The 17,071-nt window shown below is 45.2% G+C and overlaps 1 protein-coding gene across 1 annotated transcript in view; it reads left to right on the plus strand.

Moving 5' to 3' along the window:
* Positions 1–17,071, plus strand: part of LOC123371174 (E3 ubiquitin-protein ligase TRIM17-like) — a 67,261-nt gene that overhangs the window by 36,962 nt on the left and 13,228 nt on the right. Inside the window, exons 4-5 of the mRNA XM_045018473.1 lie at positions 392–495; positions 13,507–13,673. Of these exons, the coding sequence (XP_044874408.1) occupies positions 392–495; positions 13,507–13,673 (271 nt within the window). The remainder of the gene's footprint in view (positions 1–391; positions 496–13,506; positions 13,674–17,071) is intronic.

Raw genomic sequence — 17,071 nt, forward strand, 5'->3', positions numbered from 1 at the left:
CAGCAATAGCTATGGCAATAGACAGGATGGAATTGCCTGTTTACATAGTTAGCATCTATAAGATATAAGTAAACATATCTAATTAGTGTTACCTCCTAATTTCTAACAATACAGATTTACACTTCAAAGTTGTATCCTAACTATCCTTGAATGGTCCTCCTTACCATTTACAAACTCTTCTAACATGCCTCTACAGGTCCTGGGTTAGTTCGTTGGAATTTTGCTTTACCCTTTTCTGGCCGTGTGTCACACTTCAACAAGATGTTATATTATAATCATATAACATCACCCAAGGGCACACTGTTAACTCATATACAGCTTCTCATCCATTGTAATCCCCAGTTAATGGTTAATGAAGTAAATGGATAATGAGAGTTATTACTGTGTTCAGGTTTGAAGATCGTGCTTCTCAGACACAGCCACCTGAACCTGAAGTGACAAGCTTCTCCCCTGGAAGGGAAATTGCTGTGGAGACAGAGTTACAGGGACACAAAGGTAACAGAATGGGTCCAGTGCTTGTGAATAAGGATGTCACAGGCTCAGTGCTTTGAAACTGCTCTGAAATCAGTCAGGACTTTAGTGCAGTCAGTCTCCCCTCCTCTCTCACCAGGGTAAGAAGCCTCCTCGGCTTCAGTGCTTTCCAGGTCTGACCTCGGAGTGTTTAGTCCCCTGTTCACATTGTGAGCTTCTTGCAGTGAGCCAACCTGGATGGGGACACCTTACACCACCACCACCACCTCCCCGAAGGGGCCCTGCACCCCATCTCCACAGTCAGTGACTCAGCCAGCATGTAAAACAGAAGGTTTATTAGTCAACAGGAACACAGCTTGTTAGCACAGACATCAGGAATATTCAGCAAAATTGTTACCAGCTTTGCCCATTACTTTGGGTATGCTCATTTATTTGGGTTGCTTTTTGGGGGAAGGGGATTCTGTACTTCTATCAATGGGCTGCTTGTGTCACTTGTGTTTTTATATGGAGCTCTACTTCTCCCTTCTGCAAGTCCCCTCCCAATGGAGCTATCCTGCAGGACCTAGGTTCCCTAGGGCTGGGTTCCTCCAGCCCCAGAACTGGATGAACACCCACCGACACATACATTAACAGAGCAAGTCTGAGTGGACTGGGTCAATGAGCACTGTCAAGCTGACCCCTTATGTTTCTGGACTCACTGGGCTGGATGAAGCAGCACTTTCAAGCTGCCCCCCATTATATGCCCCTGGGCTCCATGGACTGAGTCAAGCAGCACTTTCAAGCTGTCACACTTATGCGTCCCAGATTCAGCACGTCCCTGTCCCCACTCTCACATCACAATTGTACTGGCAGGAACCTACTTGATGAGCAAACCCCACAGTATTCTGGGTGCTGCAGGGATCTTTAGCTTAGGTAAAAGAAACGTTGCTGCAGAGTGAATGGGTGAAGCTAAAAACACAAAAGAGTAAAGTTCAGCAAGAGAGAGAAGCAACCAAGTTAACCATACAAGTTATGTATTGAATAATAGTGATAACTACACAAGGAGGGCTAAACCATCATAACATACACTATTAAAGGCTAATACCTAAGGTAGAGAGGAAAACAGAGAAAGAGAAGGGGATCTCACCGCTCCCTGAAGCTTGAACTGGTCTGGGGTCCCAGGGGATAGTGGTAGCTGAGGGTTCTGAGGGCTGGAGACAAGCAGAATCCACAGCACCATCAGCCAGGAGCATATGGATTCCCAGTGGAACTGATGCCTAGTTTGGATCTAAGCATCAGAACCCTGACTAGAGGGTGAGTAGGGATTTTTGTAGAGAAAATTCAACTGTTCAAGGGAGAACAATCAATTTGTTTATAGGTAAGCTGATGACTCAAGGGTTTTCTTTAGACTAGACAATAGGAGCTGATTACTCTTGTCTATGGGTGGTGTTTTTTTCCAGGGAGCTCACAATGCAACTAGGCTGCTTCAGTATTTTGGATATCAATTAAGGATTCATTACTAGAATTGGTCTGATAATTGCTGAGCTGGGTGTGTGCAGACATATGTTCATTAGCATCTAGAGCAGAGATTCCCATGATGCAGTGCTTCCCGGCTTTTTCTGGTCCCAGAATTCAGTGTGGTTCTTTGTTTTCCATTCTGTATGTAAATTGAGATTTCTTTCTGTTCCATCTTTCATGCAGATGAGGCAGGAGTTGTCTCTGCTCTCCATTCTGTATGCTAATGGAGATGTCTTAATCTTATCACCCTTGTCAGGAGGGGTCTAGTGTGTCTCCCAACACCCTTCACTGCTCTCTGCAATTTTTTTTCCTCTGATGGGTTTTGGTTTAAGCAGAGGCTGGGGCAGGGGGAGGTGTCTTTCATGAATCAGGCTGGATACTGCCCCCTGGTTCCCCAAGGACACAGAGGTGTCTGATATCAAGTCCCCCCCATTGGTGGGGTGCTTGCACTGAATGAGTATCCCCATCACCTCCTTCCTCCATGGTACCGGGTCTGATCTTCCATCCGTTGCAGCTGCCGCATCTGTCATTGTATCCAATGAACCAGACCAATCGCTAGTATAATTTGGAAACCAATGATTGTTGGGGGGCATATTCCTTCACCATCTCTCTTCCCTGGTCCTTCTCGCATGAACAGAGAGCAACAATACCTGAAGTCCAAAGGCGCAAACAATTCGGTGTTTATTGGGGTGAACTTCCAGCAAGCATGATTCCAGTTTCCTTCCTTAGTGTCCCCTTCCAAGCTCTGACACCACAGAGCCTTGCCTGTGTCCCTGTTCCTGTTCCCATTTCCCCCTTTAGCAAAACATGATTTTAATTCCCCCATCCCCAGTCCCTGTTCCCATTCCCCCCTGCTTCCTCATTGACTGCAGACTATATAGTAAAACCTGAGTTTTGTTTAGCTATTCCTTAACCAATCATTTTACTGAAATTTAACTAACCAATCCTAACATTGTAATGTGTTTATTTAACCAATTATATTCCACCACCTTCATTGGTTTACACCCAACAAAATTAATTATACAGCAGACAGAAACAATTACAGAACCAGACAGAGACCATGCAAATAAACATACAAAACAATACAGACGTGAGGATTTCACAACTACACCTATACAGACATAAGGGTTTTTCAGCTGTGTCTATTGATAAGTGAGTTCTTGCCAGACAGGATGCTATAAAACCAGGTTTCTTTTTACATCTTCTAGGTTCTTCTCTTTCTCTGGAGGTGATGGAAATATCAGGGCAGGATTGTATTCCTAACAGCCCAATAGCAACTTATTTCACTGTGACTAGTTTGGAATGTGAGGATGTGACCATACACTTCCCAGCGTATGGCTGCCTAACTACATTTTAGCTGAAGGCCTTAGCCTGTCACAGTAAGAGAAGGCCATTCCACAGACAGTGATCTTTGATTCTTTCTTTTATACCTCTATAACTAGCTAAGTGATAAGAATACACCTACATTCTTAAAGTATAGGCCTTTGCAGACAGGCCTGAATATCTATATTCTAACAATGATCACCACAATGGGGTGAAGCAGGATATTCAAAAGACCTGTTGCACTGGGGCTCCACCCAAGCAAAGTCTCCCACAAGGCGTGATGGCCTGTGTTTTTAACTGTGGCTGCCAGCCTAGAGATTTCCTGGTTGTGGTGTTAAATCTTGAGTTTGCCATTCTTTCCCAAAGTTCTGAGCTTCTGCAGCTCAGCTTGTAAAGAGGGATGAATTAATAGTCTGTTATTGGGAATGAGACCCATTCCCAGTGAAATAGAGGAAACCTCCTTGTAGAGCTCAGGATAGGCATTTACATGTTGTACAGTCCATATAGGCACAGTAAGCTTAATATCATAACTAACAATGGTGGTTACATTACAGAAACAGTGATTAACATAAAGCACCATGGGTTGGATCCAATGTCCATTAATCACTACAATATTACATCTTGTCCTTACACACACACACTTTACCAACATAGACAATAATAGACTCCTCTTCCTTGACAATATTGAAGGAACATTGAGACTTATTCCAAGGTTGTGGGAAGAAGCATTTATCATGTTCCTTCAATGCTTGATCTTCACACTTATAGCCCAAACGTTCTTTTTTTCTAACACCCTTTTACATTTACTGTGTTTGACACATTATTATTTTGCCAGGCCCAAGTGGTAGGATCTTTGGAGTATATTACTGAGTTATTATTAATTTGCAATTTCAGTGAGACTACTGGGTGGATTACTTTAATTTTTTTTGCCTGTCACAGTTATCAGGAATAACTGCAAGCTTTGCTGGTGGTGATTGTATGAAGCATTAACTAGCCTCCACCAGGGCTGGAGGGCTAATTCTTCCTCTGTTACTTGGGGCCAAATTAAGTTGATTGCCTGCATGGGAATTTGTCCTGCGACAGCTTGCCGAATCATTCCCATGACTACATTTTGGGTGAGAGCCTGAGCTTGCTCACACACTGAAGCCAATGAGATATTATTTTGGAGGGACTGTACACCAGACTAACTTTTTATTCTTTTTTATTAGTCTTTCCCATCCAGGGTATACCTTACTTATTAACTGCTGTTTTTTACTTAACTGTTTTAAAGATGCTGTTAATGAGGTTCCCATTTTTCCTATATTCTTGGTGGCATATGACAGTTTATTAGCCAGAACTTCTATATTTGCGGCATTAACTAAAGAGATTCCTGTTTTCTACAGGTGCGATTTAATCATTTAATTCACTTTTTATTCTATTTACATGATTGGCACCTTGCCACATTTTTACCCATTCATTTCAACCCTTATGGCCAGTTCCAATCAAGGGAGCACATGCAGGTGCAATGTGAGAGATATTCATGCCCTCTAAGTGGATTTGAACCTCCTTCAGAGAAGTCTGAGGTTACAGAACCAAATGTTCTTGTTGATCCAATTTCAACACATGGGGTCCTGAAATTTGGGCTTTTAAATGTCAGAGGGGAGCAAGGTTTGTGATCAGAGGGTCAAAGTTTAAAACTGTTTTTTGTTGTTGGCCCAATTCCATTCTGTACAAACCAGGCTCATGAAACCCCTCTCCCCCATGGCAATATGCCCATAGAATTTAAACCAAATTTTTGGCATGAGCTTGTCACAATGTGTGCCCTTTAAGGGAACTTACCCAGTCTGGTGGACCTTGCTGAATCAAGTCATGTCCAGCTAAAGTCCAGTTCAGCGGTTCCCAGTTTACGAGGAACTGTGTGATATTTTTGCCTGCTGGCGTGATCAGAGACAGCTGCAGTTCATCTCCGGGTAACGGAGGTGTCTGAGTTCCAATGACAATGATGACTCATAGGGGCATGGTTGTTCCCCAAACAGCGGAGGAAACCACGGCTACCCTGCACCTTCCGCTACCCAGGAGGCTGTCACTGGGTGTGTTTGATGGTGTATGTCCCGTTCGAGACCACAAGAGCTTATAGAAGAATGGGATGGAGTCTGGGGTGGTCTTGGTTTCATAACAAACTTTGAATGACTCTCCGGTGGCACTCTGCGTGCAATTGGCAATGCTTTCCCAGGAGCAACCCGAGGTGTTGCCAACAGCGTAGAACTAGTAGTGATGCTGCAGAGCAAGGGGGTTGCTTCCATTCCCATAGAATCCATGCATGTGACACAGTAATTTGACTTCCTGAGCTCCAGTTGACAAGCACCTCCAGAGGCTCAGAGAGATCACAGGTACAGCATAGAGCCTGGACTGCATCAGACTCCAGACACTATCAACAGCAGGGTGCTGATGCACCGGTGGGATGTCATGGCTCGTATTCGGGACCTGTGAGAGGGCAGAGAATCATAGAACCATAGAATCTCAGGGTTGGAAGGGACCTCAGGAGGTCATCTAGTCCAACCCCCTGCTCAAAGCAGGACCAAACCCAACTAAATCATCCCAGCCAGGGCTTTGTCAAGCCTGACCTTAAAAGCCTCTAAGGAAGGAGATTCCACTACCTCCCTAGGTAACCCATTCCAGTTCTTCACCACCCTACTAGTGAAAGTTTTTCCTAATATCCAACCTAAACCTCCCCCTCTGCAACTTGAGACCATTACTCCTTGTTCTGTCATCTTCTACCACTGAGAACAGTCTAGATCCATCCTCTTTGGAACCCCCTTTCAGGTAGTTGAAAGCAGCTATCAAATCCCCCCTCATTCTTCTCTTCCGCAGACTAAACAATCCCAGTTCCCTCAGCCTCTCCTCATAAGTCATGTGCTCCAGCCCCCTAATCATTTTTGTTGCCCTCCGCTGGACTCTCTCCAATTTATCCACATCCTTCTTGTAGTGTGGGGCCCAAAACTGGACACAGTACTCCAAATGAGGCCTCACCAGTGCTGAGTAGAGGGGGATGATCACATCCCTTGATCTGCTGGAAATGCCCCTACTTATACAACCCAAAATGCCATTAGCCTTCTTGGTAACAAGGGCACACTGTTGACTCATATTCAGCTTTTCGTCCACCGTAACCCCTAGGTCTTTTTCTGCAGAACTGCTACCCAGCCATTCGGTCCCTAGACTGTAGCAGTGCATGGGATTCTTCCGTCCTAAGTGCAGGACTCTGCACTTGTCCTTGTTGAACCTCATCATATTTCTTTTGGCCCAATCCTCTAATTTGTCTAGGTCCCTCTGTATCCTATCCCTACCCTCCAGCGTATCAACCACTCCTCCCAGTTTAGTGTCATCTGCAAACTTGCTAAGGGTGCAGTCCACACCATCCTCCAGATCGTTAATGAAGATATTGAACAAAACCGGCCCCAGCACCGACCCTTGGGGCACTCCACTTGATACCGGCTGCCATCTAGACATGGAACCATTGGTCACTACCCGTTGAGCCCGACCATCTAGCCAGTTTTCTATCCACCTTACCGTCCATTCATCCAGCCCAGACTTCTTTAACTTGCTGGCAAGAATACTGTGGGAGACTGTATCAAAAGCTTTGCTAAAATCCAGAAATAGTACATCCACTGCTTTCCCCTCATCCACAGAGCCGATTATCTCGTCATAGAAGGCAATTAGGTTAGTCAGGCATGACTTGCCCTTGGTGAATCCATGCTGACTGTTCCTGATCACTTTCCCCTCCTTTAAGTGGTTCAGGATTGATTCCTTGAGGACCTGTTCCATGATTTTTCCAGGGACTGAGGTGAGACTGACTGGCCTGTAGTTCCCTGGATCTTCCTTCTTCCCTTTTTTAAAGATGGGCACTACATTAGCTTTTTTCCAGTCATCCGGGACCTCCCCCGATCGCCATGATTTTTCAAAGATAATGGCCAATGGCTCTGCAATCTCATCGGCCAACTCCTTTAGCACCCTCGGATGCAGCGCATCCGGCCCCATGGACTTGTGCTCGTCCAGCTTTCCTAAATAGCCCCGAACTACTTCTTTCTCCACAGAGAGCTGGTCACCTCCTCCCCATACCGTGCTGCAGAGTGCAGCTGTCTGGGAGCTGACCTTGTCTGTGAAGACAGAGGCAAAAAAAGCATTGAGTACACTAGCTTTCTCCACATCCTCTGTCACTAGGTTCCCTCCCTCATTCAGCAAGGGGCCCACACTTTCCTTGACTTTCTTCCTGTTGCTAACATACCTAAAGAAACCCTTCTTGTTACTCCTAACATCTCCGGCTAGCTGCAACTCCAAGTGTGATTTGGCCTTCCTGATTTCACACCTGATTTCACACCTGCATGCCTGAACAATACTTTTATACTCCTCCCTGGTTATTTGTCCAATCTTCCACTTCTTGTAAGCTGTTCTTTTGTGTTTAGACAGAACAAATTCCCACACTCCCCCCGTATATACTGGGAGAATCTGGGACCAATATTACAGAGTGAACATGAAGTGGGGACCTACGAGAGGGTGGCCATAAGTCAAGGAATTTTCTGGCTTTTTCCTGTTTTAACGTTGAGGTAGGAACCGACCAGCCCACTTGATGCGTATTTTCCAATGGCTCAAAGCCATTCCTTCTTGCTGGCCAAGAAGGGTGGCCAACAGGATGGAGAAGACAGTCTTGAGGGTGAGGTGGTTTATCTTTCCATTCTTTGAGCTGTGAAGAATGAAAACATCTCCACCAGGGTTCCCCATTTTTCCCATTCAGGATTTTTATCTGACAAACACTGGGGCTGGCCCGATTCACAATAGAGCTGCAGACATCCCAGGTGTGTGTAAAAAGCTGCTTAGCAGTGACCGAGGCATTGTTGGTTTTAGTAGGGATGGCTTCCACCCTGGATTTTTCTAAAACAAAGACAGCGGATTCAGACACAGTTGAGAAACTTTGGCAGCTAGAAACTGAACCAAATTCCTCAGCACCTACACTGTTGCTTGCTACAGGCAATGATTCATTCTGAGCTAACTCAATCAACCCACTTCCACACCCTTCAGTTGCAGCAAACTGCTTGCAAAAGCTAGCATGAGGTTTTACTCCTTCAGGAGCACTTTTAGGCAACAATTCATTTTTCCCAGAAATTTTGTCCTTTCCCTTTTCAGCTAGCGGTTGCTCTACAGAAACATCTTTCTGAGCATCTTTCCGGGTTTCAGTGGAGTCCAGAATGACTTCTGAGACAACTGACATATCCTCAATCAGCATAAGCTGAGAGGCACATTCTGTCTGCTCCTTAGATAGAAGGTTGGAGACAAACTCTCCCCCGACAGATAAACTGCCATTCCTAACATTCACAAGTTTAGGAATTTTCTCCCCTGTGTTTCCAGACAAACTTTTGGAGATTGGGGTAGCTCCCTCCATGGGCAAGTCATTACCCCCCAACAGACACAGGCTTAGGAACACTTCCTTCCTGGGTTTTAGTTGAGTCCAGAACCACATCTGGCACAACTGACAAATCCTCAGTCAACATAAACTCAGAGGTGTTTTCTTCCTGTTCCACAGACAGCACCCTGGAGACATTTTTTCCCCAGCAGTTAAACTGCTTTTCTGACTAGACAGTTTGAACTTCCCTCCCCCTTGTCACAGACCACATGGCTTTTCAGAGACAAACACTGGGAGATTGGGATGGCTTTTTTAACAGGCAAATCGCCACTCCCAAGAGACAAACCATGGGAGACAGTTACTCCCTCATACCTGTTGAGCTGAACCTGCTTAGTGGTGGGTCTCCCTTCGGAGATCCTATCTGCTAGCAATTGGGCTAACATCCCTGGGTTCCCCACTGTATATCTCACAGTGGATCTCCTCCATATGTCGCACTGACATCTTGCAATCAGCTGGGGAGGCCCATGGGGAACTGGGCACCCCTACTGATCGTCCGACTCCCAAACCCTCCACTAAGAAGAGGGGGCAGGGATCTGGCTTTGACAGAGAGTGGGCGTGGGTGATGCACTCTGAACCGGGGGAGTGGGTTGTGTGGGAGCTCCCTGCATTAACTCCGTCCTCCGCATGACTTGAGACAAAGCATTAATCAGGATGCTGAGGGGCTGGCAATCATATTTTCCCATATCCTCCCCTAAATTCACCAGCTCCTTCCAAATCATGTTCCCAAGGGTCTCCTTGGGTCGGCGCTGCCCAGGGGTGTGGATGATAGGGGAATTAAGATCGGGAGGGTGCCTAGCAGAGTGAGGACCATTATTTGTAAATGTGATAGCCTGCACAGGCTCTGAGGTAGTCTTTTTGCTGACTTGTCTTTTCAAGACACCAGTTTCTCGCAGCAAATCTCCTGCCTGTTTGATTTTTGCCACTAGTTCACTCCAGGTTAGGTGTTCTAAATCCAGAGTCCCCATGGTCAATTTTGTCTGAGAATTTAGTCCTGCATAAGTGGTCTGTACTAATTCGGGTCCCTGATAATGGGATTATCACTTTCCAGTCTCTTCTGTCCGGGGTAATGAATCAGAGAGAGCTGCCAGCATTTTCTTTCGAATTAGGTAAGCTTCTGGGGCCTCTCCTGGTTTCTGCTCTTCCATTATAGACAGTTTCTTAAGGGAAGACGCAGGCAGTAATATTTTAAGAGCACTTATCATCCATTCCCGCGGTCCAGGGGCAGTCCGCTCCCAAGAACCTATGCCTATGTCTACAGCATCTGCATCAAAAGAAGAGGAGAATAACTTGAGCCAATTGCGTTAAGTCCATTCCATCAGCAGAGGGGTATATTTGCCACACACAGGCCAGCCATGCAACACCTGTGTCACGGTTCAGTGGCCCCAGTCTCTCAGCAATAGCCTTGGCTTGACTAGGAGACCACCTTACTACATCCGTGACCAGCTTTGTTGTGGGAGGATCAGCTCCTGCAACTATGTGTTTAAGCTCCCTTGTGGAAACAGGGGCAACGTTATGGCTGTGTGGCCAATGGGTTTAAATGGGTTTTGAGGGACAGCATCAGGGGGTATCTTTATTTTCCCAGGGGGCTCCAAATCACAATTCTTTCTCAATCTTACAGCTGTTACCACCCCCTAATGGGCACTAAGTTGGGCACGCAATTTACTAATTTTTGCCTCACAGTCCTGATGGTCTGCTGCTGCCTTTGCTGCCCTGTTCTCTTCTGCCAAGAAGTGAGTTGCTGCTCTTGCTTCTTCTAACAGAACTTTTGTGTGTGTTAACTCTTTTCTATACTCTTCTGCAGTTTTGCTTGCCTTGTCTCTCTCCTCTTGTATAACCCTAAGTACAGTCACCATTCTGAGCTTTTCTGCTATCAATTCACACCTGTCTGTCTTACATTTGTTCAAATGCTGTTGTAACTGCTTTTTCTCAAGCTCTAGTTCTTGCCCTTTTTTTACCGTTTCAACCATGTCCAGACATGCATAAAATAATGCCCATGCAGCAGCTGCATCCTTTGCACTACCACGTGGCTTAATGGTTGTGCAATACTGTTCAAAGCTCAGACTGGCTTTAGTCAGGGGATTCTCACCCTTAAAACACCCCCTTTCCTAGGGGCATTTCCCCTTTTTTATTACCCATTTCTGTAACCTTTTGGTTTTCTCCTGTCTCAAGTGAGCAGCAAAAAGGTCTTTTTCAGCCATCTCTATTTCCTTATTTCACTAATGATTCCCACCAACAGCTCTTTCTAACACCTTTACTTTGAAGGCACCAACTTTTTATTTCACAGTTTTACAGGTATTCTAAACACAATTCTTAACAGAAGGTTACCAAATAGTCTATGAGAGAGAGACAGGGCCGGCTCTAATAATTTCGCCGCCCCAAGCACGGCGGCACGCCCTGGGGGGTGCTCTGCCACTTGCCGGTCCCTTGGCTCTAGTGGATCTCCCACAGGTGTCCCTGCGGAGGGTCCGCTGGTCCCACGGCTCCGGTGGACCTGCCACAGGCGTGCCTGCGGATGCTCCACCGGAGTCGCGGGACCAGAGGACCTGCCGCAGGCACGCCTGCGGGAGGTCCACCAGAGCCGCCTGCCGCCCTCCTGGCAACCGGCAGAGCGCCCCCCACGGCATGCCACCCCTAGCACACGCTTGGAGCACTGGTGCCTGGAGCCGGCCCTGGAGAGAGAGACCTTGCTAAAGGAGCTTGGTCTGAATAAGGAACAAAAAGAAAGCTTTCTCAGGTCTGTGCCTCAGTTTCCCCACTCCACAGCAACTACTCAACAATTACCACGTGATTAGGGTCACATGCTGCCCGCATTCTCCACCAATTTGTTGCCAGATTTGCCCATTACTTTGGAGTATGCTAATTTATTCGGGTTACTCTTCTGGAGAAGGGGGTTCTTTACTTCTATCGCTGTACTGCTTGTATCACTTGTGTTTTCATATGGAGCTCTACTTCTCCCTTCTGCAAGTCCTCTCCCAATAAACTATCCTACAGGACCTAGGTTCCCTAGGGCTGGGTTTCTGCTGCCCCAAAACCAGATGAACACACACACACACACACACAGCAAGTCTGAGCGGACTGGGTCAATCAGCACTGTCAAGCTAACCCCTTATATGTCTTTGGACTCACAAGCACCACTTTCAAGCTGTCTTTCCTTCCATGCCCCTGGGCTCGATGGACTGAGTCAAGCAGCACTTTCAAGCTGTTACCCTTATGCATCCCAGATTTAGCATGTCCCTATCCCCACTCTCACATCACAATTGTACTGGCAGTAACCTACTTGATGAGCAAACCCCACAGTATTCTGGGTGCTGCAGGGATCTTTAGCTCAGGTGAAAGAAGCGTTGCTGTAGAGTGAATGGGGGAAGTTAAAACACAAAAGAGTAAAGTTCAGCAGGAGAGAGAGAAGCAACCAGCTTAACCATAAATGTTATTTATTGAATAATAGTGATAAATACACAAGGAGGGCTAAACCAACATAACATACATGATTAAAGGCCAATACCTAAGGTAGAGAGGAAAACAGAGAGAGAGAGAAAGAGAAGGGGATCTCACCGCTCCCTGAAGCTTGAACTAGTCGGGGTTCCCAGATGATGGCGGTAGCTGAGGGTCCTGAGGGCAAGAGGCAAGCAGAGTCCCCAGCACGATCAGTCAGGAGAAGATGGAGTCCCAGTGGAACTGATGCAGAGTTTAGATCTGAGCATCAGAACCCTGATTAGAGGGTGAGTAGGGATTTTTGTAGGGAAAATATAATTGTTCAAAGGAGAACAATAGATTTGTTTATATGTAAGCTGATGATTCAAGGGTTTTCTTCTGACTAGACAATAGGCGCTGATTACTCTTGGCTACGGGTGGTGTTTTTTTCCTGGGAGCTCACAATGCAACTAGGCTGCTTCAGTAGTTGTATATTAATTAAGGATTCATTACTAGAGTACTTAGATTTTCAGAAAGCCTTTGACAGGGTCCCTCACCAAAGGCTCTTACACAAAGTAAGCTGCCATGGGATAAGAGGGAAGGTGCTTTCATGGATCAGTAACTGGTTAAAAGATAGGAAACAAAGGGTAGGCATAAATGGTCATTTTTCAGAATGGAGAGAGGTAAATATTGGTGTCCCCCAGGGGCCTGTTCTGGGACCAGTCCTATTCAACAACATATTCATAAATGATCTGGAAAAAGGGGTAAACAGTGAGGTAGCAAAATTTGCAGATGTGAAATCCAGGTCATATGTTCACACTTTTTTGTCATCCCAAATGTATATATTCATTACTGAGTTTTGCTTGCAGCTAATGAGTGGTCTTTAGCTCCTTCCCTTTGTGCCTTTAAGGAGATTACATCTCTATTTTAAAAAATACCCCTGATTCCGAGTGGCCAGTTGAGATACCAAAGACCTGATTTTCAGTGGTTTTGTAGAACACTTCCCATTGAAGTCAAAGGGGCTGTGAGTGCTGAGCACCTCATCAAAATGTGGTTTATTTGGGGGTGTCATTTCCCCAAAATTATAATTTTGAAAGACCCACTTTAGTAAGTCTGTAGCAGATTTCACTCACTCTCCATTACCAGTAAATTAGCTCTGCAGAAGACACGAAGAAGTCAAGATAAAATTGGCTCTCAGGGTGAGTGGTTCTGTGGGGTGGGAAGGTTTGTAACTATCGTTGCAGGTGATGGAATCTAGTCAGAGAAGCTCCTGCTACTTGTCAGCTGGGAAGGGGGATGAGCAAAAGGGGACAGGAATTCTTCACAGCAGGGAATATGGTGTAAATAACCCACAATTCATTTACCTGCAGAGAGAGAAAAAGTCAGTGAGGAAGTGTCTGAGAAACAAGAGGAGATGGCAAGTCATGTTATTTCTTTCTGTGAAGAGGCTCTTACTCCTAAATATGGACTCGACCATGCATCCCTAGATCCGACAATTCACATGATCAGTAACACCACAGAGGATGCTGAGCACAAGGTACAAAATAACAATTTAAATGTAAATAGCCCCACTTCTGTGGGTAGTTATTTGGCTCCAAGGAGCCAATCATCCATGCCTGGCTGGGGTGCTTGCAACAGTGGGTAGAGCCATCATTTTTCTCTTGGCATATTTCCCAGCCTGGTACCCAATGAACAAGGTGAAAGAGAGAAAGAAAAACAGAAGGAAACTTCTAGAGCTGAGCAATAATCACAATTTCCATCCCACAGGAAATTCTGATATTTCAACATTGTGTCTGTTCTGAATTGGGTTGAAGAGTCAAAACATAAACATTGTCTGCGTAAAATGTATATCCCAAATTAAGAAAAACAGTAAAAGAACTAAAAAAAGAGCCACCGTGGCTTAACATGTAAAAGAAGCAGTGAGAGATAAAAAGACTTCCTTTAAAAAGTGGAAGTCAAATCCTAGTGAGGCAAATAGAAAGGAGCACAAACACTGCCAACTTAAGTGCAAGAGTGTAATAAGAAAAGCCAAAGAGGAGTTTGAAGAACTGCTAGCCAAAAACTCCAAAGGTAATAACAAAATGTTTTTTAAGAACATCAGAAGCAGGAAGCCTGCTAAACAACCAGTGGGGCCCCTTGATGATCGAGATACAAAAGGAGCGCTTAAAGACGATAAAGTCATTGTGGAGAAACTAAATGGATTCTTTGCTTCAGTCTTCAAGGCTGAGGATGTTAGGGAGATTCCCAAACCTGAGCTGGCTTTTGTAGGTGACAAATCTGAGGAACTGTCGCAGATTGAAGTGTCACTGGGGGAGGTTTTGGAATTAATTGATAAACTCAATATTAACAAATCACCGGGACCTGATGGCATTCACCCAAGAGTTCTGAAACAACTCAAATGTGAAGTTGAGGAACTATTAACTAAGGTTTGCAACCTGTCCTTTAAAATCGGCGTTGGAACCCAATGACACAAAGTTAGCTAATGTAATGCCAATATTTAAAAAGGGCTCTAGAATTGATCCTGGCAATTACAGACCGGTAAGTCTAATGTCGGTACCGGGCAAATTAGTCGAAACAATAGTTAAAAATAAAATTGTCAGACACATAGAAAAACAAACTGTTGAGCAATAGTCAACATGGTTTCTGTAAAGGGAAATCGTGTCTTACTAATCTATTAGAGTTCTCTGGAGGGGTCAACAAACATGTGGACAAGGGAGATCCAGTGGACATAGTGTACTTAGATTTCCAGAAAGCCTTTGACAAGGTCCCTCACCAAAGGCTCTTACGTAAATTAAGCTGTCATGGGATAAAAGGGAAGGTCCTTTCATGGATTGAGAACTGGTTAAAAGACAGGGAACAAAGGGTAGGAATTAATGGTAAATTCTCAGAATGGAGAGGGGTAACTAGTGGTGTTCCCCAAGGGTCAGTCCTAGGACCAATCCTATTCAACTTATTCATAAATGATCTGGAGAAAGGGGTAAACAGTGAGGTGGCCAAGTTTGCAGATGATACTAAACTTCTCAAGATAGTTAAGACCAAAGCAGACTGTGAAGAACTTCAAAAAGATCTCACAAAACTAAGTGATTGGGCAACAAAATGGCAAATGAAATTTAATGTGGATAAATGTAAAGTAATGCACATTGGAAAAAATAACCCCAACTGTACATACAATATGATGGGGGCTAATTTAGCTACAACGAGTCAGGAAAAAGATCTTCAGAGAACTATTCATGATGACTCCAAGATGTCCACGCAGTGTGCAGAGGCGGTCAAAAAAGCAAACAAGATGTTAGGAATCATTAAAAAGGGGATAGAGAATAAGACTGAGAATGTATTATTGCCCTTATATAAATGCATGGTACGCCCACATCTCGAATACTGTGTACCGATGTGGTCTCCTCACCTCAAAAAAGATATTCTAGCACTAGAAAAGGTTCAGAAAAGAGCAACTAAAATGATTAGGGGTTTGGAGAGGGTCCCATACGAGGAAAGATTAAAGAGGCTAGGACTCTTCAGCTTGGAAAAGAGGAGAATAAGGGGGGGATATGATAGAGGTATTTAAAATCATGAGTGATGTTGAGAAAGTGGATAAGGAAAAGTTATTTACTTATTCCCATAATACAAGAACTAGGGGTCACCAAATGAAATTAATAGGCAGCAGGTTTAAAACAAATAAAAGGAAGTTCTTCTTCATGCAGCGCACAGTCAACTTGTGAAACTCCTTACCTGAGGAGGTTGTGAAGGCTAGGACTATAACAGCGTTTAAAAGGGAACTGGATAAATTCATGGTGGCTAAGTCCATAAATGGCTATTAGCCAGGATGGGTAAAGAATGGTGTCCCTAGCCTATGTTCGTCAGAGGATGGCTGGAGAGAGATCACTTGATCATTGCCTGTTAGGTTCACTCCCTCTGGGGCACCTGGCATTGGCCACTGTCGGTAGACAGATACTGGGCTAGATGGACCTTTGGTCTGACCCAGTACGGCCGTTCTTATGTTCTTAACATGTTCAGTATCTCATAACTTTTCAACAAAAAGTTATGGAAAGAATAAGGCTCTGTCCTTCATCACATGGATATCATTGGATTGCCCCTGAGCTCCGCTAATGAACAGTACCAACGACCAGTTTAGACATATTTCAGAAGTTTGCACTACAAAGCTCTTCACTTCTGCTTACAGAGTTCATATCTCTGTGAGCTATTGTTTCTTCAGGAATGCTGCTGTAACTGTAGCCCATAGGGCTAGTTTGCCTTTATTATATTCACTGCTTTGCTTCACTCACCTATAAGGGAAGGACACCTCAGCATTAGTAGAATGAGGCATAGGCGCTGACTCTGTCGGTGCTCCAGGGCTTAGCACCCACTTGCAGCCAGCTCCTCCTCTTCCTCCCTCCCAGTGCCTCCCACCCACCAAGATTTTGCGCATGAAGGAGGCACGGGGTGAGGGACAGGATCAGGGATGGGGGTCGCTTTGGGGGGGGTGGTACTAGGTGGGAAGAGGTGGGGAAGGGGTGAAGTAGGGGCAGGCAGAAGTGGGGCAGGGGCAAAATGTGGGTGGGAAGAAGTGGGGCGGGAGTGGGACCTTGGGGGAAAGGGTGGAGTGAGGGCAGGGCCTGTGGAATAAGGACATACAAATAAGGAAAGAGTGAGAAACCCCTACTGAATAAACATTAGATATAGTGGCATCAGCATAACGGATTATAAAAGTAGTATCCCAGCCTGTGGGGGTAGGAGAGAGAGATTTAGCCCTTGGGAGTTGCAAGAATGATGGCCATTGGTGATGTTGAGAAGGAAGGTGAGGATGATGATGAGGATAATGGCTAACATTTCAGGTTGTTCTGCAAGGGATGATGTGAGCATATGGATGTTCAGATGTACTTTCTGTGTTATACTATCTACCTTACTGAGTTGGAGTGTTTGACTTTGCTAAATGTATTT

Source organism: Mauremys mutica, chromosome 5 (genome assembly GCF_020497125.1).
Source record: "Mauremys mutica isolate MM-2020 ecotype Southern chromosome 5, ASM2049712v1, whole genome shotgun sequence".
Taxonomy (NCBI): domain Eukaryota; kingdom Metazoa; phylum Chordata; order Testudines; family Geoemydidae; genus Mauremys; species Mauremys mutica.